This window comes from Callionymus lyra, chromosome 1 (genome assembly GCF_982586985.1).
Source record: "Callionymus lyra chromosome 1, fCalLyr1.hap1.1, whole genome shotgun sequence".
NCBI classification, from domain to species: domain Eukaryota; kingdom Metazoa; phylum Chordata; class Actinopteri; order Syngnathiformes; family Callionymidae; genus Callionymus; species Callionymus lyra.
In genome coordinates this window covers 35,762,176-35,785,917 of record NC_141818.1, presented here as the reverse complement: position 1 = coordinate 35,785,917, position 23,742 = coordinate 35,762,176, and the positions used below count along the sequence as shown (strand labels likewise).

Genomic DNA, 23,742 nt, shown 5'->3' with positions numbered 1-23,742 from the left:
ATTGAATTGAGGCTACCGATTGGCCCAACATTTCGCCTCTGGACTGTGATTGGCCAAAGCTAAGAAACGCCCAGTGGAGTTTTACTTCCGGGTTGTGGTCCACCATGGCGTGTTGGTGAACATGTGAGTCTGTATATCCACAATCCGGCGACTGAAAACCTAAAGCAGTTCATCGTTTTAATCACATACAAGTGTAAGCTTCATTTTATTGGATCGTTTAAAAGTATATTTTCTTCCAAAATGTGTGGTGATCTTAAATCATGTCTTACAATTCTCATCTGTGGCGCTAAATTAATATAGATGTAACGTGTTTGTATTGGAATCATTCTACGCGTTCAGTACTTTAACTTTTGTGAAACATATTTATTAACACACCTAGAAGAGTGTGAAAAAAGTAACTTGTGAAAATCGTCATCCTTTAACACGTGTTGTTGTTACTCCTGTTAGTTTTCCCAAACCTTAAACATGGATTTTGATGAAGAGGACTTCCCCAGAGGTGGGATCCCCCAGAAGACCACCGAGAGTAAGATCGTGGTCCAAAGACCTGAAGTGGATAACCTTTTCCAGGTAGACATCCCCACAGTTGTGTGTGTGGAAAAACGTTAAATTGTCATTGAAGTTGAACTAACATCAAACGCTCCAAGATTGAATTGAGTATTGAATCATCTTCTCTGCAGTCAAAGAGTGAGCCGAAACCTAAGAAGAGGAAATCTACCAACAAGGAGGAGGACAACATAAAAAAGAAAAGAAGTGATGAAGAAAAGCGACCTTTGACTCTCAATGCAGAGGAGAAGAGCCTACACATCCTTCATATTAAGGTAAGTCAACAGAACTGAAGGAATAGTGTAATTTCACGATTTTAGTAGACACTTAATTTTATTGACACTCATTTCTGGTTCAATTATTAGATATGAAAGCCAAAATATATCATCAATAATCAGCTTTTTAAAAGCAGCTTGATTCAACTGTATCATCCTATACTCAGTCGTAGGATTTCATTGTTTTTTTTAGCTGCAGAGGATGTAATGACTGCTGCCATCTAGAGGTCGCAAGTTTGATTGCAACGCAAAAATAAACAAATGCAGGGAATATTTGCATGATAATTGTAAATAAAAATTGAATTATTTTACACACTTTATTGTAATAAAAACCCTAAAAGAACTAAATAAAATATTATTTAAATTAATTGTTACAGTGCTGTTGAAAACGTATACAGTAACTTGGAAACTATAGATGTATATCGGCGGATGAATAAACGATGCTGTCGTTGTATGTTCGCAGGATCTGAAGGAGGGCATGCTGATGTTGGGCTGTGTCATAAAAGTGGCAGACTTTGAAGTGACGGTAGGTCTGCCCTGCGGCATGCTGGGATACCTCAACATCAAGAACATCTGTGACTCGTACACCAAGATACTGACCCAACATCTGGCTTCGGATGACTCGGAGGTACGCCGCCGTGAACTCTTAGAGTACCACTTGAAAAACGAAAGGGATGCTTCCTCATGTCTGATGTGTTCATCTCCAGGAACTCTACTCCTTGGCTGAACTCTTTCACCCCGGCATGCTGCTGAGGTGCACGATTGCCAAGTTGGACGTTGCCAAGAGTGGTTGTCTCAGTGTCCAGCTGTCGATCAATCCCAAACTAGTGAATGCAGCTCTGGTCTCAAAATCTTTGAAAGCAGGAATGGTGAGTGAAATGTACTCTTATTAATGTCTTTAAAGGACAATTAATGTGTTGATTTTAGACTCTATTCTACTCATCATTATGTGTCTGTTTAAACAAAACTCTCTTTTCATTGAAATATTTACACACAAAATTGCTTAAGCCCCGCCCACTGAAAACACTTTTTCAGGATATTTCTATCTAGATTAGCATAGCCACACCCACTCAACTTTGATTGGTCAAGGGTCAAGGTTTGTCACTGTGTGTCATCAATCCTATTATACTGTTTGTATAAACAAAGCGGGGCGTGATTACAGCAGGCCCGGAGTAGGAGTGTAGCCATTATTACGTCATAATGGACTTCACTCTCGTAACCTCTTGTTCGCCGATATTTTAGACGAGAGAGAGAACATTATAAAGTAATGAGTTCAAAACATGGTCATGATGAGGGACTTACTGCATCTTGAAAGACTCTAACATTGGAAACGTGTGAGGAAAAAAACGTATCTGAAATCGGAGAAGCTTTGTGTTGCTATAACTTTCAATATAGTAGACTGCAGTACGTCTCTCAAAATATACCAGATTCACCTGCACAGCCATCAAAATGTCACATGGTTCACAGTAAAATAACTCCTGAACTCTCAAGTTTTTGAAAGTAGTTGTGCAGCAGCACACACACGCAAGCCAAAAACATTGTTTCAAATAACATAAAAACTGAAATATTATTAATAAAAAATGTGTTCAATAGTTATGTCGTGTTTTAAGTTTCATATCAGAGTTCTTGGCAGTTTTATAAAGTACAGAAATCAATCTACATTTTTTTTCTTCGCATTTTAACTGTAGTGTTGAACAAGTGCCAGATGTTAAAAATATCCTTTTTTTTCTTCTTCTTTAAGATTCACTGCTACTGCTTTCATTTTTAAATTATAGTTAATTTCTTTTAAGCTTTGTGATAATTAATTAATTAATACTTGATATAAAAGTGTATATATACATAATTCTAATTGCTAACTTTAGCATAATTGTTGTGATAAAAGCGTTAAAAGTGTCCAACCATTTATTCTCTTAGGTGTTGAGTGGATGTGTGGAGAGTGTCGAGGATCACGGCTTCATCATCGACATCGGTGTGAGGGGAACTAAAGCGTTCGCACCGAGAAACAAAGTGGAATCACCTGAAGGTAAGACGCTCTAATACATGTTTTTATCTTCTTGATTAATCACTCTTGTGTATCCAGAGCTGAAGGTCGCCCAGTACGTGATTTCACAAGTGAAACAGGTGAAGAACGATGGACGTGTTGTTCAGCTTTCCATCTCCACTCTTACTCCTGCCCAACCTCCCGCCAACCCGAGCCAGGGATGGACCCTCACCAACCTTCTGCCTGGTCTTTTGGTCAAAGCTACTGTCAAGAAGGTAAACACACTTTTTTAAAAAAAAGCTTTTAGTTTCAAAGTGAAGCTCATGATTTAATTTGAACATTTTAGGCAACCAAACATGGTCTGATGCTGGACTTCCTATCCTCATTCAGCGGCCAAGTAGACTTTCTTCACTTGGAGCAAGACAAAATCGAGAGTTATTCAGTCGGATCAGAGGTAAAGTGGATGCAAACTTATACGTGGCATGTTTTAGTTGCACTAACATATATTTTGGGGAACATAAAAAGTATATCGGTGCAGTCAGAATATTTAAATTCCAGTACTGAATGCATTAGAAAAATATTAAAAATTCACTTTTAATTAATTATTTTTATTTATTTATTAAGTCCGAACATCGGTGTTTTTCCTGCTTGGGATGGTGGTGCAAATCAATTTTAATATTGAATCTAAAAGGCTCTAATTATTGGATAATAGAATATTAAACTTGTATTACTTGGAAGATCTATTTAATGTACTAAATAAATAAATATTCAAATATTTTATCAACTTAAAAAAAAATGTACCCTTTCAATATAGAAATTACTTAAATATATAAATAAACACTTTAAAACATTTTAAATGTAAATTTTCAATGACAATTAAACGTTCCAACAATGTCGTAGGTAAAAGCCAGGCTGCTATACATCGAACCATCCACTCGTGTCATCGGATTAACTCTGCGCGACTACCTGGTGGGACTGGAGCCCTCCATCAGGGCCGAGGCTGAAGCCGGCGACTGTGTCGGTGAAGTGGTGAACGGTTGCAAAATGACGTCCATGCATCACCAGTCTGGAGCCACGTTGACGCTCCCTGACCAGAGGAAGGCCTTTGTTCACGTGAGTCTGCTCATGACCCCTGGATTGCATCCGCGTCAATACTGACCCCCGACCTCCACAGAAAAACCTCTTGCAAGATCAGAATCGGAATCAAGATGTGAACAAGCTGATGAACAAGGATGATCACACCTGCCGGATTCTTTCCTTTAGTCCGATCGACCAGATCTTTTTCGCCACCCTGCGCAAGTATGTGAAGTCGTGCTGGCTCTGGTCGATTAACTTAATATGAATTAATTAAATCTCTCTCTTACATCCAGGTCCATGATTGACAAGCCTTTTTTTAGATACCAAGATGTCAAGGTTGGAGAGTTTGTGGAGGTAAGAAACTTCTACTTATTTATGAGTTAACTAGGGGTGTGTCTCGGCTAGAATCTGGAGATGTAATGCGTATCGCGATACAGGAATAACAATGCAATATATTGTGATACTGTAAGAACAAGGATATATTTGTAGTATTGTCCGAGTACTTGACTCTGGTGTTGCAGAACTTGCAGACCAAATGACTCTTGACAAAATATGTCAGAACATCCGCTTTGAAACTTGCTGGAGTCGACTGTATCCTCTCATCCTCAGTCATTGCAGGCGTTTCACATTCCTTTAGCTGCATAGGACGTAATGACTGCTGCCATCCAGCGGCTGTAGGTTTAATGGCAACACGGAAATGAACAAATGCTGTGATTATTTGCATGTTAATTGTGAAAATACAACAACTTGTTTTCAACTTATTTTATACACTTAATATAACCCATAAAGTTACTATGATAAAAATAACATTTTATATGAAATATAGTGAGGAATGAAGAATAATATTGCAGTATTTAAGTGTGTCAATGTTTGGTCACATCCCTAGAGTTGGAGAAACTAACTTGAGTAAAGTACAGATACTAAAAAGGTGAAAATCTGGTGTCATCGTATTATGTTTCTGTTGCTCAGGCTACCGTGGTTTCGCTGGTGCCTCTGGGGATGGTGGTCCAAATCGCTAGAGACATCCGGGGCCTCGTACCTCGCACTCACCTGTCGGACATCGTCCTGAAGAATCCGGAGAAGAAGTACATACCGGGAATGAAAGTGAAATGTCGGGTCAGTCGGCGACTTTTTCCTTGCCTTCAGCCACAAAAGTGGAGGATCATAACGCGTGGGTTAAAACGTTTCAGGTGCTGTCGGTGGATCACGAGAACGAGAAGCTGTATCTGACCAGAAAGAAGTCTCTCCTGGAGACCAGCCTGCCCGTCATCCTCAGCTATAGCGACGCACGCAAGGGAGTCGTGTCTCACGGTTACATCGTCAGCGTCAAAAGCTTCGGGTGCATCGTTCGCTTCTTTAACGAAGTGAAGGGTCTCGTGCCGATTCAAGAGCTCGCCAACGAGTCCGTTACAAATCCAGCAGATATCTTCTATATCGGCCAGGTAGACCGATTCCTTCGATCATTTGATGTTTTTTTGTGACATCATTAATGCGGTTTCCTGGTTCAGGTCATGAAAACAAAAGTCCTGCAGTCTGATCCGACCCAGCAAAAGCTGCTCCTCTCCTTCAAAGCTGTGATGGAAACCACCAGAGAAGAACTGCCACCAGGGTTCGAGTGTGAAGCCGGAACCGTAAGCTTTCACCATCGGATTACCTTCCACCCTCTTTCATCTTACGTGTTCACGTCACGATTTATCTTGCAGAAGTTGGAAGCCAAAGTTTTGAAAAAGTCCGTCAATGGTCTGGAGGTGGCCATTCTTCCGGACAAGGTCTCGGCGTTTCTCCCCACCACCCACCTCTCCGATCACACGTCCAACTGTCTCCTGCTTTGGAACAACCTGCAGGAAGGAGACCTCGTTTCCAACCTGGTGTGTGTGATCAAAGACCAGAAAAGAATCGTATCCTTGTGCTGCCTGTTTCTAGACTAGAAAGGAGGAAAAGGTGATTTTTCAAATCACAAGGGCTCATGGGCATTTTGCATTGGTGGATGACAAAAACATCTTTGTCTTTTAATCAGCGTATTCTAACTGTGTTTTCACTGGATCAATATGAAGAGTTTCCTTAGCAGCTGCCCTCCTAAGACTCTCTCAAAGAAACCTGCCGTGCTGAGCTCGATAAAGGAAGGACTGGTGGCGAAGGATTTCTCTGAACTCGTCATCGGAATGCAACTCGTCGGCTGGGTCAAGAACATCATGACTTACGGAATCTTCGTCGAGTTTCCGAACGGCCTCTTTGGACTCGCACCCACGGCTGTGAGTGATCGCCTTTTCCCCAAGACATCCGTTTGCGGTCGTTCTCCTGTCTGACGTGTGCTGTTCTTCCAGACCGTTAGCGACAAGTTCTTGAAAGAGACGGCCAACACATTCCAATTAGGCCAGACGGTGATGGCTAAAGTGACCCAGATGGACGAGAAGAAGAGGTTCCTGATCACACTGAAGATCTCCAACATCATCGTGTCACAGGACGCCGAGCGCACCAGGCTCATTAACGGGCTGAGCGAGAGAAGAGCTGCCGTGGAAATGATGTCGGCGAGAGGCGAGTCTACTTTCAGTTTGACTTTTTATTCATTAGCTGGGTTCAATGCAATAGTATAGTCCAGACAAAACTGAAAAAATATCTACCGGAACTCTTGAGTCTCTGATTAGCTGTCAAACCTGCATCATATTAATGATTTCCAACTTTTTCCTTTCCCTCAGATACTGGTGGTCTGGTCCAGGGGCTGGCTGCACTGACCCTGGGTCAGAGGCTGACGTTAACCGTCACTTCTATGACGGAAGACGGCGGCGCCACTTTCAAGTCCGACGATTTGGTGGGAGCGAATATAACGGCCGTCAAACAACACTTGGGTATGTATTTCACTAACCGTGTTTTCCATGTTAAGTACAGTACCGAGCGACTATTCAGCCATCACTAAATGGATAATTGTTTAGAAAAGTATCATTGTAGTTCATTGATTTTTTTTTTTTTTAAGTAAGGTGGGGTGTTGTCATTTCTGCTTCTGTAGTTGTGTTAAGTCTATCTGCATGAAAAACAAATCAATTGTTTGTTACATGGTGGAAAAAGCTTTGCCGTTCCTGACTGTAGCTTGATGCAGTATATATTTAAGTATGCAGTACTGTGTGCAAAAAAGAACCACGAGGGTGGTCAAGTACAACTAGTTTATTTTGTACATACAATAGAAAGTTCAATCAATGATATCTTTGTTGTTGGTTAGTGACGATCATGCAGCGTGTTCGTGTTGGATTATTGATCTAAAAACAATCATAACGTTGCTGTTTTAACAACAGTTTATCGTTTTTATGACGAGGACTGTGTTATAGTTTAACTAATGTGTTGATTAAGTGTCTTAAATAGATCTTAAACCTCTTGTTTTCATCAGTGTCTGTTTGTACAAAACTGATGATGATATTAAGCCCCATCCACTGAAATCACTTTTTTTTTTGGAGATTAAATCTTTTTGACCATGACCACAACCACTCTGCTGTGATTGGTCAAGCATGGATGTAACCATTCATCATCAATCCTTAAGTCTCCTCCAAGGGATTCGGTGTATAAACAAAGCGTGCGTGATTACATCTGGCTGGAGGAGTGAAGACCATTATTGCGTCATGATGAACTCAACTCTTGTAGCTCAAATTGGATGCTGTTTCCTTTACGATCCTGGTTCACTTCCCTGGTTTCTACAGGGTTTAAATGTCTCGTTCATTGTTGTCCAGGTCCTAACATCCGTCCCGGACAGCAAGTGGTGGCCGTTGTTCTCCACGCCGACGTCTTCTCTCTGTGCGTGCACGTGTCCACGCTCGACAAGCTGACCACAAAGAAGATCGCGGTGAGTGCTCGGACACACGTTTGAGAAACCTTTGTCTTGATTCTTTTTCATTCCTGATGATTTGTCGTAAGCTGTCGATCATCACAGATGTACTCTAGAAGTAGACGCCCAGCCGAACCTTTCCTCTTCTCTCCCTCTAGCTGACCGGGACCAAATACATGGCGAAGGTGCAACACGTCGTGGACAACTTCGCCGTGATCTCCCTGGGCGACACGGCTCAGCTCACCATGATAGAAACGAGACGCCATTTCAATCAAATTTTCATCACGGCTGCAGACAAGATAAGCGTCGGGGTGATTTTGGCCACTAAGGTTCTTGAGAAAAGCTGCGAGGACTTGCAAGGGCTCCCCCTAGTGTCGTGGAAGTGCATCCCACCTAAAGCCGAAAAATCCGAGCGCAAGGACGAAGGTCACGGCTTGGGCGACATCCTTCAGGTGAAGGTGCGGACCGTCAAACCCACCTGCGTCGTGGTGTCGCTGGAGGACGGAGGCTCCGCCTTCATCCATGTGTCCGAGATCATGCAGCGCAAGAGTCTGACCGTAGGATCCTTCCCTACGTCGAAATTCAAGGTGGGCAACATGATCACGGCCAGAGTCATTGGGAGGCGAGAAGCAGTCAGTCACAGGTGAGACCTTTTTTCATATGGAAGTATGTCGGTGCCTTAACGGTTGAATTGAGCATTTCAATTTTGAAGCTTAATCTGTTTTTTATTGATATGTTCTTTATTTAAGCATTGGATTATATTTCTTCAATAATTGGAATAATATATATTTTGCAGAAAGGTTGGATTTGTTTTCATTGATTTGTATGTAGTAATTAGTATATTGAAAGGTTGAATTCTTGTTTCATTATACGTTGTGTTATCTTAGGGCCAGGGTGACCTGAATGCCCAAATGTGTTTGTGGTATCCTTTGTGTTGCTTCTGGGTAACAACGTTTGTTTTCGGGCATTTGGGTCCCCTTCACCCTGAAGTTAACACATGGGTTAAATCCCCCAAGTTAGAATATTGTCAACATAAATTAATTTTATTTACATGTTTTATATGGGATTCCGATAATTTAAAAAATGCTTTGCTAAGTTCGATATTTTAATTTGTAAAATTTGAGTTTCATTATTAAAAATGGTGGCAGTATCCTTCCATTTTATATTTTACTTAAAGACTACCAATTAAACTACATTTTTCGAATTGAAATATCAATATAAAAATGTTGGCACTTTTATACCAACATTCAAACTTGTCAAAATAGAACATGTTTTACATGTTGAAGTTGAATCCAACCATTCAACATAACTCATCTTTTTACAGATTCCTGCCGTTTACACACCCAAAGACCACCTCTGAAGTTGCCGACCTCACGATCGTTCCAAGGTAGATGATCAATACCATTTATTCCTTCTTTTTTTTAAACAATAAAATAAATATCTAAGTATGTTTTTTGTGACACTTCTCTTTCAGCAAACTCGATCCAAAAGTGAAATTAAACCCAAATAAACATAAAGAGGATTTGAGCAGCTACAAGGTCGGAAAGAAGGTCAAATGCTTTGTGTCAAAGGTATTTAAAGAAGATGGATTGATAAGAAGTTTATAAACCAAGTAACTATCTACATAATTAAATGTCTTTTTCCTTTGTGGTTCAAAGTTCAACCCAACGACCAAGGTGCTGGAGGTCGCTCTCAGTGCTTCTCTCACCGGGACGGTGGACATGCTCGACATGATCAAAGACCCGAAGGTAAGAGACAAAACATTCCGATTAAAGACTTCATTATGCCCATGTACGAAACCCATGTTCCAGGACTACAACCATGCGGACAAACTCTACAAGCTGGGCCAAGTCGTTCTAGCCACGATAATTGAAGATGGTTCCAAACTCAAGTTGTCATTGACGGGTAAGAGCTCCACGGTTCAGCAGCTAGCAACCGCTTCTTTTAATCATTTTTCTTTTTGTAGCTGTTGACGAATTAAAGGAAGACACTGTCCGCCTGGGCATCGTGACCAATGTTCATCCTCACACGGGTCTTTACGTCAAACTGCCGCTAGGGGGTTGCGGGACAGTTGCGGTCACTGACCTGGCGGATGCGTACAAGCCCAAACTTCTAGAAACATTTAAGAAAGATCAGCTGGTCAGGTGAGTTTTGGGGTTGATACGTGTATATTTATTCATTATAAAGTGGTGGAAAACTGGTTCTCCATGATGTAACAAGTGTGAGATTCATGACTCACTCAATTTTCACGTAGATGTCACCTGCTGTCACAGGCTGATGGGAAATGGCGCTTGTCTCTTCGCCAATCAAGGTATACTGATGGGAAAATCCACATTCTGGCTGGATCTCTGGCTCAATTTTTTATTTTTTTTATTTAATGTGTATACATAGAGTGAACCCAAAGATGGTCAATCAAGCAAAGGATCCGGAGCTTATGTCTGTCGAAGATCTAAAGACGGGACAACTCATCAGAGGCTTCATCAAGTCTGTCGGAGAAAAGGGAGTTTTCGTGACGTAAGCCTCTTCATTTCTTTTATTGACCAAAATCTAAATCGCCATCAGTGGAATTCTAATGATTTATTTTTGCTCTTTTGTTGCTTAGGCTCTCCACTACCATCACCGGCAGAGCCCAGTTCCAGAAATCCACCAAGTACTTTGTGAAGACCCACGAGTTTCTCTCCAAGTTCCTGCCTGTGAATACTTTGCTCACCACCAAAGTCATCAGGTAAACAAAACCTGCTGGCATTGTGCAGAGTGTATTGAGTAAACAAATAGTGAAAGCTAGTAAGCAAGCTAAAGGCTGCTAGCCCACATAGTGGCTAATAACAAAACATCCGGCGTTCATTGCGCAGTAAGCCAAATGCAACTAGCATTGACTACAGTTCGCTCCAGCAACAGCTCATAGCTGAATAGTCATTGTTTACAAACTAGCTAGTTAGCCTGCTAGCTGGAAATTTTGACTCATAACAAAACAACCAACATTTTTGAGCAGCAAGCTAATCACAGCTAGGGTACAGTAGCGCGCTAGCCGCAGGTAGTAATGATTTTTATTTTTATAGCACTTTTCAGACATCACAACAAAAAAATCCAACATTTAAAGCTAGGAAAGCTAATTAGCGAGCTAAAGGCTATACGCCTAAGATATTAGCTAATATCTACATTAGATGAGAAGCTGGTTGACGCAGCTAGCTTGGACTACAGTAGCATAAGTCGCAATAGAAAAACGTCTAAAATTAAATGAGCGGCAAGCTAAACGTAACTAGCATGGAATGGAGTAGTACGCAAACAGTAGCTAATAACAAAAAATCCTACGTTTACCAACTAGAAAATCTAGTTAACAAAGAAAATGCTAGCCAAAGCTAATGGCTAAAAACGAATCAACTAAAACATCCAACACTCGGTAGCTAGCTCAATGCCTCTAGGGTGGACTACAATGGTACAGTAGCCACAGCTAATAACAAAACATGAATCAAGCAGTAAACTTGTGCAAACTATAACAGCAACAACTAATAATTAAAACATCCGGCATTTATTTAGTAGCACAATGAATGTAACAAGCGTAGCATGTTAGCGGCAGCTAACAAAAAAACATCCTACATCCATTGACCAGACCCAGCAACTTTTTTTTCAATTGTCATATATTTTTTTAATGATAAATACTCCAATATTGTTTCTAGCACTGGAATACAATTGATAGCATTAAGGCTGTGATACAGCAGGCGGCGTTATAGTCCAGAACTCACCTGAAGAACACTTCAACTCTGTAAGCAGAAAATACCTCCTTGGCTGGGGTATCAGTGTAAATAGATAGATAGATCGATACTTTATTCATCTCACAGAGAAATCGGACAATGTGATCCGAGGTCAGGGTTGATGGTTAAAAAAAAAAAAGATTAGTTTTTGATGCTGCTGTCTTATTTGAATCTTTTACTGTTGCTTTGTAGCATTGACACGGAACAGAAGCTGGTGGAGCTCTCCCTGCTCTCAGAGGACACGGGGAAACCGGACGTCCTCCCGGAGTCGCTCAGTCTGAGTTTGCGTCTGGTTGGTGCAGAGAAAGCCGAGCACAACGTCAAAAGTCAAAGGAAACGTCTCATGTCAGAAAGTGAAGAGGTTGGTTTCTTCTCAGCTGTTGAACACATAGTTCCCGACGTCCAAGTGTAACCTCGCTTTGTCCAGGACAAGACGTTGAATAAGAAGAAGAAGAAGAAGAAGACAAAGACTGAGGATATCGACAGTGGCGTGGATGTCTACTTCAGGGAGGAGGAAGACCGAGATGATCAAAAACCTAAAGCTGAAGAAGTGCGCAAAAAAACCTAGTATCATTTTTGACCGTTTGAATCTCAGGTGTTGACTCTAACCTGTCGGCAGGTCACAACCAATTCAGAAGCTCCGACCAGACTGCAGGTGGCAACGGGATTCTGCTGGGATGTGGCTCTGAGCTCGCTGAAGCCTGCTTCTGCTGCCAAAGAGGGAGAATCTAGTGACGAGGAGGACGAGGGGGAAGGCAGCAAGGTGAATTTAATCATTTCTATTTTCTTTCCATTTTTTTTAAACATAGTTTGATATTATTGTTCCAGTAATTAAATTATAGATTTTTTTTTTCTAAATGAAATATTTTTAATTCATAACCTCGTAAAAATCTATGTATAAATGTTGGCACCAGACGATACCAAAAGATTTCCAAGCTGCTTGATTAAACCTTTAGCCAATCATGTGACAACCAGGAAGCATCACCGCATCGATTTTATTATAGTGATTTCAAATCAACGGTATTGTCTTGTGGCACTGATATCCCTCCATAGGACTATCCACACGTTGTAAGCAAAAAATCCAACTTGACACTTCTAACATTTTTCTCTCCACAGCCCCAGAAAAAGACTCGGCACGAGCTGGAGCAGGAGAAAAAGGCGGCGGAGAAAGCCCTCGTGCAGCGCGAGACCGAGCTCATGGACCCCAACCTGAGGCCGGAGGACGCTGCGGCGTTCGAGCGCCTGCTGTTGGCGTCACCCAACAGCTCGCTGCTGTGGCTCCAGTACATGGCTCACCATCTCCAGGCCACGCAGATCGAACAGGCCAGGGCGGTGGCCGAGCGAGCCATCAAGACCATCTCCTTCAGGTACCACAAACTCAAAACCTTTTTAAAAAAGGATCTTCAGAACTGACTTTCTCTACGTCTTATCTGGAATCTGTTGTGCAGAGAGGAACAGGAGAAGCTGAACGTGTGGGTGGCTCTGATGAACCTGGAGAACATGTACGGCACAGAGGAGAGCCTGAAGAAAGTGTTTGATCGAGCTCTGCAGTTCTGTGAGCCGATGCCCGTCTACCAGCAGCTGGCCGACATCTACGCCAAGTCGGACAAGATCAAGGTAGGAAGAAAATGTTCTTTTGGGTGCAGTTGGTCTTAGTCTGGTTCTGTTTGAGATTTCTGCCTTTTAGAAGGAAGTGTTTTCTCTCCACCGTTTCTTATTGTGTTTCGCTGGGGTTTTAACTTCTTATAAAGTGTCTTGTATGAATATGGAAAAATGTCGAACTAGTAATGTAAATGATTAATATCCTACCATTGTTTTGTTTTTTCCTCTCTTTCAATTCATGCTGACGCGTTTTCTTTTCAAATGTGTCCCACAGGAAGCGGACGCCATGTACAAGACGATGGTGAAGCGTTTCCGTCTGGAAAAAGCCTCCTGGGTCAGCTACGGAACTTACTTGCTGCAACGTGGACAGAGTGACTCAGCTGCTGGTGTCCTGCAGAGGGCGCTGAAGAGTCTGCCCGCTAAACAAAGTAAGATAAATTGTTTTGTTTAAAATGTTGCTATTTTTTATGATTTCAGTATTTTTAATTTCATCCTCACTGTGTCCTCAGGTGTGGATGTGATCTCCAAGTTTGCCCAGCTGGAGTTCCGTTTCGGCGACGCCGAGAGGGGACGAGCCATGTTTGATAAAGTTATGACCAGCTATCCAAAAAGAACAGACCTGTGGTCGGTGTTCCTCGACCTCATGATCAAGTATGGATCCCAGAAAGACGCTCGGTAAGTAGCCACGTTTCTGGGTGTGTTTTTCTCTGCGCGTTTGACTTTTTTTTTTTTTTTTCAGGGCGCTGTTCGACCGAGTGATCCATCTGAGCGTGTCTGTGAAGAAGACCAAGTTCTTCTTCAAGCGCTACCTGGATTACGAGAAGAAGCACGGAACGCCTCAGAGCATCCAGGCGGTGAAGGAGAAGGCGATGGATTTCGTGAAAGCGAAAGGAACAGAAGCTGCCAGCTAAACATGGATATATTTTTATAATGATATTCTGATAGATTAATTAATTTTTCTTATCATGTGAAAAAATGTGCTTTTGAATGTCCCGCCCCTGAATAAAACCAACAAATGTACAATACATTACATGACATTTTATTTAAAAGCAACAAATACAAAATAACGATATTTAGGGACACTTTCACGTACACCTACAGGCAAGACTAGTTTTCTATCAGTCTTCTTTTTAAAAGTCCGTAACAACGTTGTCTACCGAAGTCGTCATGGTTGTGATCCTGCTGGTTTCTGCCTCCACTGCTCCAGCGCTCCACATACGTTGGCAGTATTGATTGTAAGATGCTTGTGTGTTTTCCGAGGGTGATCGACGTGGTTTGTGCTGGCTGCGCTAACACCCCCTGAGATATGAGAGGTTATCCGATCAAGTGGTCCGATGACTTTCGGAAGTCTTATTTCTTCATCTCCCGGCAGTGCAGCACAGGTCGTCCGATGGCAGCGGCGATGAATTCCAGCTTCTTCTTTTTTTCTTTCATGGACATTTTTAACAAGTTTTATGAAGGAAAAAGGGACTTGGTGACCGGTCCCCGGTTTTCATAAAGCAGTCTCGAAGATGATCATCGTCCCTAATGTGTACACGTGTTACGGGGGGTCGAGGGGGGTGGTCCTCCCCACTGTTCCTCAGACTTCCTCGGGGTCCATCGGACCCTCGGCACCCTGAGTGTCGTCCGTGTGCAACCGGAGGATTGGCTTGTTGCACATCGGGCACACGCTGCGGATCTCCAGCCACTTGAGCAGGCACCTGGAAAATAACGTTTTTTTTAAAAAAAGTCAACACCAGAGGCCATTTAAAAGTGTTGGTTTCGCTTGCGTCATCCCGGCGTAAATAAGATGCTATCGGTCTGGAAATGGTTTTGGAAATTTCCCAATTAAGTAAGTAATTTGTTTCTAGACGGATAAAATCTGGAACTATGCATGTGCTGACACCCGTTTCATCTGAACCGGAAGTAATATTTATTTTACTAGCCAAAACTAAATCTGTGTTACTGTAATAATTAAAAATAATAAATTAATTTAATTTATGCAAATATAATTACAAATCGATTTCTATTTTCTACTTCCAAAAAAAAATCTTAAAATTCTAAACTAAAAATGTGACGTAGAGAAAATAATTCTACAGCGACCCGGAAGAGAAACTGCATTATGTCAATTAGGCGATAGCTGTTAGTTTAACTTAGCATTTAAATGGATACTTTTAATGTTTATTCATCCCTTTAAATTAATTTTCACCCGTATTAAATTATTGTTAATGTATATCTGAGCATGGATGGATAAAGAAAAATCGGGTATGTAAGCTCGCTTATTATGATTTTTACTCATTCTCAGGAAGCTAGTTAGCTAGCACGTTAGCCGGTGAGTGAAGCTACTTCCTGTTGCTCACTTCTTGTGAAATGCATGCGAGCACGGACACACGCCCAGCTCGTCTCTGGTCCGGAACTCTTCCAGGCACACGGCGCAGGTTTGCTGCAGACAGAAACCACAACACAACCAGGTGAGGGTTTGGCATCAACACAACGTTTTTGCAATGTCTCTAGGATGTTTCTTTTTCAAACAAGACGACCTTTCTAACATCATCACAACAGAACGATACACAGTGAAAATACATTAATAAAAAATGAATAGGCAAAGTGACAAACATATTTGCTAAAATATAATTAAGAAAAAGCCTGCACAAATAAATATGTTTTTTTGAAGGAGTCAGTATTTACTAGTTTATTTCTCAATATAATTTGTTTAAATTCACCTGTATATCATTTTTAAAATTTGTCCATTGCTATTTTATTCCTTGTGTGAGTTAGTAAGTAAGTAAAGTTTATTTGTAAGTAAGTAAGTAAGTAAGTAATTGTTATTTGTAAAGCACCTTTCTAGACCAGGGTCCCTAATCGCTCAAAACAATCAATATAAACAATACAAAGTAAAAAAATATATACTTTAAAATGCAGAGATACATAAGAAAAACACAAGAATCCCAGAGAATCAGGGAAAAGCACAAATAAAAATGTCTCAAGATGTTTCTTGGAAAAGTCAGTAGATCCATCAAGCGCAGAGGGAGCGACCCGAAAGCCCGACATCAAATGTGTTTCTGTCATCCCTTGTGTTGCCTCTGGGTCAAGGTGAACGAAAATGCATAGACAGAGACAACACAAGGGATACCTCAAACACATTTGCTTTTGGGTCACCTTCACCCGGAGGCGACAAGGGTTATGATATATATATATAATAAAATGAAATATATATTTAAAAACGATATGTTTAGCTTATGTCTTTAATTTCATAAGGTAATGACACTTAATATCTTTACGTGCAACCCTTTTTCTTTAGGTTAGGTTAGGTAGAACTTAATTATTTTAATTTAATTATTTTATTAATTTAAGCTTTTCATAAGGATTTTAACTATAGTATAGACAATGTTAGTGAGTTGTTTAATGAAGCTGTTTCTACTCAAGAAATTATACTTGTAGACTAGAGTTAACCTACTAAATGTAACTTGTAAAAGGAAGTTATTGCAATTTTCCCTTTTATTGAGTGGTTGTTTTTTTTTATCTTTAATTCAGGACTTCTGAACCTGTTATAGAAAATGTAGTACAGTGGTAGTAAACGCATTATTCTGCCACTCCTTCCCGACTCCAGCAAATGATCTTCGTCTTTATGTTTCTGGAGAATTTAGAGATCTTAGAAAGGAAGTCTTTTTTTAGGAACCGAATAGACAGGAGATGCATTTTGAATGAGTGCAGTTATTTTTAGAAACGGCTGCGAGCGTCGTCAGATCCCTGGGAATTGAAATCTGATTTTATCTTTCCTGAAACTTTCTCAAAAAACCACACCTTTTACGATCATGAGCGTTTAGGTTACTGTATCTTGTGTGGACTTACTCCAAGCAGGCTCAGTTTCTTACTCGCACCCTTCAACACCACCTAGAGAAGAGAACGACGTGTCAGCAGTTTAATACAACATAACAAACACACTTAAACGTGAGAGATTATTTTGGTTCAAAAGGACTATCTAGAGGTCAAAACCACAGCGGGTTAATAAACTAACTCCCACTGGGTGAACCTCACTGCACCACGTCACGCCCCAGCTACCTGCCTCTGAGCACTGCAGATAAATCCACGCCGTGTTTTGGGATCGGTGTGTGTGTGACACAAGGATGAAGTCAAGGGCAGTTGTGAAGGGGGCGGTGTTGAGTTTCAAGCTGAAAACTGTGAACCGCTAGCGTGGTATTTATAACCTGCCCGTGAAGCCCCGGCGTTACACATGTAGCAAGACTGCAGAAAACATACCTCATTGTAGCTGAACTGCTCCCTCGTTCCTTGTTGTTTCAACCTGCGGTCACACACACACACATACACGTTACAAGACAAGCATTGGATGGCGATGAGGAAGGACGATCAAGTTCTTGGGCAAAGTGGAGCAACACGGAACTTTAACCAACATGATAACCAGGCTGTTCCCTCAAAATATATACATTTTAATGGTAATTCCTCACAGAAAACCAGAGAAACTCCTAAATAAACAAAAACAATCTGAAACAATTCACTGAAAATTTGGAAACATATTTTCTAGTTTTGTAACTTCCAACATTCAGAATTATCTTTGGCTTGCAGGTATTCCCCTGAATCCTTATTCCTTGTGTTGTCTCAGGGTCAAGGTGACCCGGAGGCCCCCCAAACAAATATGTTTGCGGGCTCCCTTGTGTTGCCTCTGGGTCAAGGTGAAAGACGACGCTGGCTTCTATGAATACATATGCCGTGGTAGAGGTTGTTCACCTTGACCCAGACGACACAAGGGATACCTTAAACACATTTGTTTTCGGGGGCCTCCGGGTCACCCTGACCCTGAGACGAAACAATGGTTAAAATGGTTAAAATGGCATTAAATTCAGGAATCTAAAGTGTCATATATCAAATGTGGATCTGTTATAAGATTTGATGTAAGTTTAAAATCTCAAAATATCTGTCCACATTTATTTATCTATTGATTTTCACAGCAGATGCTCTTCAGTTCTACTTCAACGCTTTTCACCTAGAAACCTCTGAAAGAGAGACGTTTGTATTTTTGTATCAATTTCAGTTGATTGTGAAGTTAGTCTGATGTTTAATTTCAAATTGCATTTTTAAAAAAGTCTTGTATTTTACTTGTGGTGAGTCTATTTACTCTGGTCAGACACACCGTTCTGGCCCATGGGTAAGGGCAGGAGAAAAGCCAAACACTTCTTCTGCTTGATTCCTTTGGTTTCATCTACAATGAAGTCTTGCTGGTTAAAAAAGTTTGGGAATTACAGTAACTTTACATCTTTCTATATCTATATCTTGCCACCAAGGAGGTTATTTGTTTTTCTAGTGTGAGCAGAAAAGCTGGCTAGCTAAACTTTTTAAAACAATAAAAGTGCTGCTGACTCACCAGAAATATTTTACAATTGAATTACGAAAAAAAAAAAGTGATATCGTCATTAGTAGAAATAGTCATCGTGACTATACTGACAAAATTGTTATTGTTCATCAAATATTTTTTTAATGAGCTGCTGGGCAGTTTTGTTTGCTTCACAAACGCACAGTAGAATTGAATCATTTCAGGATATTTCCCTGGCGAGATATAAAGTAATGTGGTCATCATAATGACTTGAAATGAATACAACTACTCTGGAAAACAAAGAATAAAACTATCTATACACAGCCCTTGTGACGGTCATATACTTAATGTTGATTCCAACACATGCTCATGAGCAGCTTCCTCAACAACCCTGAAAGTAAACACACTGTTCCTTTATCCCCCACTTGAGGTTAGATCAGGTCAGAATAATGGAACAGGATGTCATAACCGGGAAGGTCAGGAATAACTACCTGCCTTATGATTAGCACACGTATGGTCGACGACACTAAATGTCTTATTTTACCAGGCGCTCGTGATGGATTGTGATCGACAAAATCGATTGTGATTATTTTCACTACGGTTCATCGTGCTCTAGGTTGGCGTTTCACACGCTAATAAATATGAATCATGCTTGTGTGAACGGCAGAATTAATTTCTCCATGGTGCCAAGACACAACGGAGGATTTGAATTCGATTAACGGGATGATCCGCGTGTTTTAATACCTCACAGATTTCTTTCCATAAGTAGTTTAAGAGAAAGAAACTTCAACAGACACACCCAAGAGTAGCTGTTTTGTGGCTTGTTTTTCAGCTTTGTAAGAATGAGCTGAACGGGGGGAATAAAATCCCACTAGAAATGAAGATTTAAATCAGTGAGTTTTGCTGTGCAATGCTCTGCGAGATCATTCAAGCTGCTGATACAAATCTGGTTTAATATCTCCACGCAACAGGAAGTTCATATTTCATTATTATTATTGAGAGTTGCATGACAGTTGAGGGAAGAACACACACTTATCTTTTGATGCACATGTTTGCTTTCCTCGACAAAAACTGTGAACTGCTGTTTAATGTGGCGTTCAAAGTCATAGTCCAACACCATGTTAACATTATGACACCTTGTAAAATGTATATAAGAAACATGTCGGCATCCGGTGGTTCATTAGAACCTCCTGTTTGTAGAGAGTTTTATAGTTTTTAAATGTTTCCATTCAGCTTTTTATAGAACCGTGTTACAGAATTATAGTCTTCACTTAGCATCTTGTTTTAACTATTTTATACTTGCTAGTCAAAAACAAGTATAATTATGATTTCCAAAATATTTCAATTACATATAAAAAAAAGAGTATCATTATGAATATAATAACACAGACTATTTCTTTCTGTAAAACACCAAATCATTATTTAATTAAACCAAGTCTTCCTGAATTTCATTGGTAAAATACCTAATGTCAAACTTCTTATTACGAAAGTTTAATTTTTTATTTTAAAATCATGACAAACGTGTGTCATGCACTTTTGCATATCACACAGAAATGCTATTACAAGGACCCTGTTTGTTTGTTTTTTTTAAACAGTAGGTGACCACTAAAGTTTCCAGACAATTTGATTATTTATATTTTGATCTTTGAATATACTTTGAATGTTTTACATATTATAATATAAAACCTATTGTTTCTGATGTTACATTTTACTTCAAGAAATAATCAATAGAATTAGACATGATGTCCAACAGTCTGTGTTTTTGTCCATGACTAAGGATACTATTTATATGTATTATTTATGCCTTTGGTAGGAAAATATTTTTGTTAATGTTTACATTTCTTCCACTTTTCGAATGACTCTTCCTCGATTATGTTACTTCTGTGCTCTATAGAATAATGATTAAGAATACATTTATAGTAGTGAGCTCCTTTTCATACAAAACAGGAGCTACAAGGCTAAATATATATATATATATACTGTATATTTTTTACATCTTACTGCTGAAAATGTCTGACAGATTGTTTCACCTGAACAGACTGAAGAGTTTCTTCTTCTGCTGTAAAGGATTGTGTCAGGAAAGAGAAGTATAAATCTCATTGATTCAACTCAATGTCCAATGGGACTCATTTACACAAGTCTAAAAGAAGAATCAAATTTGGTCCAAGTGTGTAGGAGTCCTTTTTTCTTTTTGCACTTTTCAATAGCACTGCAGTTGAAGACAAGATACACAAAATATAAATAGCACGCTTCGGTAATAATCGTCAACAAAACATATTTTCAACCTCTCAACAATCAATACTTATCTGGACTACAAAGTGAAAGATAGCGGAGGTAAAAGTCACCTGAAAAGGTAGCAGCAGATGATGAGGCTGAGCATGAAGACGAAGAGGCCGATGCCCAAAACAATGACATAGATGTTGAGAGGGAGGTGATACATGTCCGCCGTCATGCTGCACACTTCGTCAGAGCAGAGAGAACCAGAGAAACACAGCAAAGCTGAAAAAAAAAGAGAGATTTGAAATTGAAACGACAACTTCTTTCCAATCGGCACCGAACGTTCAACTGTGAAAGTACATGTTGTTTTTCTGTACCAATGAAGCAGAAGCTAACATGCCGTCCCCTGGGTATGGTCGGAACAAGCATGTTTCTCTTCTGTTTATCTCGTCTCTGTTTCGAAACAAGCAACCCAGGGTTGCATCATCGTCTACGTAACCTCGGCAACAAACATTAACTGAGCTACTCAGCTACTGCTTATTTAAAGGATCTTTGGAAAAAAAAATTCCCAGCAGTTTCAAGTGAGATTAGACGACAGACGACACAAAGGATGGAGGTGACGGACCAGAGGTAATTATTTGTGAAGAGTATGAAGATTATTGCTCTGGGTCAGTCGCTCACGTCACTGCCGTTATTCTTTTCTTACACGTCAATCTCTGCCGACACATCGGAGCTCTTTATTACTAAATTCAACATTTCATTCCTCATTGATACAAGTCCTGTCATGCAATCTTGACCTCAGTAACACTGATAAACCTTAAAGAAATCATCATTATCTGAGTACCAAATGGCTCATCTAAAGCCTTGAAGGTAATACTTTTTATCAGAGGATATATAGCTTCTGTTAATGATCTTTGCATCACTCATTTCCAACCACTTGCTAAGTTGTGGCTTTGTGGTCCCATTTGTGCTGTTGCACTCAGTTATCCTTTTAAGATGCTATCTTAAATCAACCTTGGTCTCAATAGAAAAGAAGTCACCAGCCGACCACCGCCGGACGATTTGTCGCCTATTAGATTCTCGTTGTGATGACTCACTCACGATGCTCATGGGTAAAAGCAGGTTTTGGGTGATGGCGACTTCCATAACACAGTTTCCCAAGAAAAAATGTTTTTTCTTTAAACCATGCACTATAAAATGTAATTTTGACTATATTTTAACTAATAATTACAACGTTATTCATGTGGGATACAAACAATATCCACTGTGTATACAATGGTACAAACCATCAATTGGAATGACATTGGAGATGCACATGTGCCCTCTACAAGGGAGTAGTTTTCGGCAACTTCTTAGTTGTGGTTGACACAATGGCTAATCTATTAAGCCGTTGTACAACGGACACTACTCTGTAATCCCCCATTCTTGTTGTAAAGGGAATACTTTTTGGGGTAAAGACTTGTGTGACTGGTGTACGAGGTTGGTTTTTTTTTTTCATAGGTTGTGCTTTTGTTGTATTGATGCATAAATGTCTATTTAAAATAGTCCACTTTAAGTCCCGATTTTCACCTAAAGAGGTCTATGCTTTTGTTAGAGCTTACGTAGATGCCATTGTCTTTGTGTGCACTGGGAATAAAAGTTGTTTTTTTTGTCTACATGTATTGGCAAACGGTAGCAACAACAACAACATATGTGACACAGGTGGTGGGGTTTGGGGGGAAGCACAGAACTGATCTCAAAGAGCCATTTGGTGAAACAATAGAAGACTAAACCCTATTTCCCAAGCACACATGCTGTATCATTAAGGTGCCAGCCTTAGTGCCCATGTGTTGCTTTTCAGAGAGAATGGTGGGCACGTCTTGCACATGATGGGAGGTAAGTGTTGGGTGATCTAACATGACTGGGGATTGGGGGATTTAAAAAAGAAACGGGGGGCTGGGACATGGACGAAATTACGCTGGCATAATTAGAGGAGCACTGATTAAACAGTCAATGGCACGAACGAGTGGTTCTTAGTGATGTTGCCTAGCTGCGGCGGGGTCATGGTTTTAACACTGGAGCTTGTATGTTCTCTCGCCTCTCTTTCCACAGGCCTGTAGGTGTAGACGCTTGTCTGGCTGTATAAAGTGATTTGTTTAGGCATGACCTTGTTTATAACCCCAAGTAGCTGGGATAAACTCCATCCACTCTTCGTTCTCTAAAATGCTGAAGAAAATGAACGATTTAACTCATTGGAGACTAACAACACATCCATTGAAGTATAATTGTGTAATTCAAAACAAACAAGTGTGACTCGGTCGCACCATTCACAGAACTCTCGAGTGGTCTTTGTTTCACATTCTTTTGGATTACAAGCTAGTACATCCAATGTTGTACTTGGCAATGAAACCCACTTACCGTTACACCATTGAGATCGTTGCATGAAATCTGACTCTGAGGATAGCAGCTGTAAATTCAGGCTCTGCCAGGAGACGGCTGGATAGAAGGCGAGCTTCAAGCTGGATCTATGATCGCTGATTCTGTTCCACTTCCAAAGTCAGCCACATGCACTGAGCTTCCTCAAAACAAAGCACAACACTCGACAGATTTGCTCAGATTCCATAAATCCTTAAGAGGTGTCGTTTTTTTTGTGGCTCAGCGTTCTGTGCAGTGCAGCATTCCCAAATCTGGATTAACCATTCCGTGTTAAGATCGGAATATTTGGATCTTGGGTTTGGTCCAGGAGTCGAGACCTTGATTGCTCCTGTACGTCAGAGGAAGAAGAGAGAACAGACAAAGACACGCTGTTGTTATTTATCAGCGTCCACACAGCATGTGTGATTCCAGAGTTGTTTTTGTCCACATGCTTGAGATGTTGTGAAGAAAAAACAGGACTATTCAAGAGAGGAATACTCACATTTCTTGTACAATGTCAGTGACTTCCAAATGATGTCTGCAGTCTCGTCCCCCCACCAATCTCAATGACGTTCCACTATTCCAAAGGTCCTGGATCAATGAAGGTAATTATCAGGAATTAGTCTGGGAATTATCTTCATCCCAAAGCTGCTTTTTTTAACAGAGGATTTTCACGAGTCTCATCCCCCCTCTGTTGTCTTAGGTTGTCTCCTCCTCCAATCCTCTGATCTTGCAGGGGGTATTCCAGCTCAGTGTTGACACCAAAGATGTTCTCCCCTCAA

The 23,742-nt window shown here is 40.5% G+C and overlaps 2 protein-coding genes and 1 long non-coding RNA gene across 3 annotated transcripts; 2 read left to right on the top strand and 1 right to left on the bottom strand.

The window, feature by feature from the left end:
- Positions 1-93: 93 nt before the first annotated feature.
- pdcd11 (programmed cell death 11) lies at positions 94-14,068 on the top strand. The gene is made up of 36 exons (XM_087804845.1): positions 94-193; positions 448-567; positions 678-818; positions 1,282-1,446; positions 1,526-1,687; positions 2,733-2,841; positions 2,899-3,074; positions 3,146-3,253; positions 3,700-3,912; positions 3,974-4,098; positions 4,170-4,230; positions 4,846-4,992; positions 5,067-5,318; positions 5,385-5,507; positions 5,580-5,774; positions 5,958-6,128; positions 6,201-6,411; positions 6,573-6,722; positions 7,593-7,705; positions 7,846-8,330; positions 9,012-9,074; positions 9,162-9,258; positions 9,346-9,435; positions 9,499-9,592; positions 9,654-9,831; positions 9,942-9,998; positions 10,079-10,201; positions 10,290-10,412; positions 11,632-11,800; positions 11,867-11,989; positions 12,059-12,202; positions 12,556-12,806; positions 12,888-13,056; positions 13,316-13,469; positions 13,551-13,716; positions 13,781-14,068. The coding sequence occupies exons 2-36, from the start codon at positions 466-468 to the stop codon at positions 13,950-13,952; spliced, it is 5,382 nt and encodes a 1,793-aa protein (XP_087660971.1). The 5' UTR covers positions 94-193; positions 448-465; the 3' UTR covers positions 13,953-14,068.
- Positions 14,064-23,599, bottom strand: LOC148089252 (RING finger protein 122). Its single transcript, XM_087804858.1, has 7 exons — positions 23,463-23,599; positions 22,964-23,309; positions 20,695-20,848; positions 17,281-17,323; positions 16,873-16,914; positions 15,381-15,463; positions 14,064-14,741 (listed from the first exon to the last, which is right to left on the bottom strand). Exons 2-7 carry the CDS (start codon positions 22,986-22,988, stop codon positions 14,621-14,623), a joined length of 468 nt encoding a protein of 155 aa, XP_087660984.1. The 5' UTR covers positions 22,989-23,309; positions 23,463-23,599; the 3' UTR covers positions 14,064-14,620.
- On the top strand, positions 15,408-23,742 carry LOC148089251 (uncharacterized). Its single transcript, XR_015713201.1, has 2 exons — positions 15,408-15,491; positions 23,505-23,742. It is a non-coding gene; the product is annotated as an uncharacterized LOC148089251 (long non-coding RNA).

Bases quoted from the DNA above. Each gene is read 5' to 3' on its own strand.
- pdcd11 (XM_087804845.1), top strand. From the start codon at position 466: ATGGATTTTGATGAAGAGGACTTCCCCAGAGGTGGGATCCCCCAGAAG. The intron at 6,412-6,572 runs GCGAGTCTACTT...CCTTTCCCTCAG, and splicing joins GGAAATGATGTCGGCGAGAG to ATACTGGTGGTCTGGTCCAG. The intron at 9,075-9,161 runs GTAGATGATCAA...CTTCTCTTTCAG, and splicing joins GACCTCACGATCGTTCCAAG to CAAACTCGATCCAAAAGTGA.
- LOC148089252 (XM_087804858.1), bottom strand. From the start codon at position 22,988: ATGCAACGATCTCAATGGTGTAACG. The intron at 20,849-22,963 runs GTAAGTGGGTTT...TTTTTTTTTCAG, and splicing joins ACGATCTCAATGGTGTAACG to CTTTGCTGTGTTTCTCTGGT. The intron at 14,742-15,380 runs GTGAGCAACAGG...GTTATTTTCCAG, and splicing joins TCGCATGCATTTCACAAGAA to GTGCCTGCTCAAGTGGCTGG.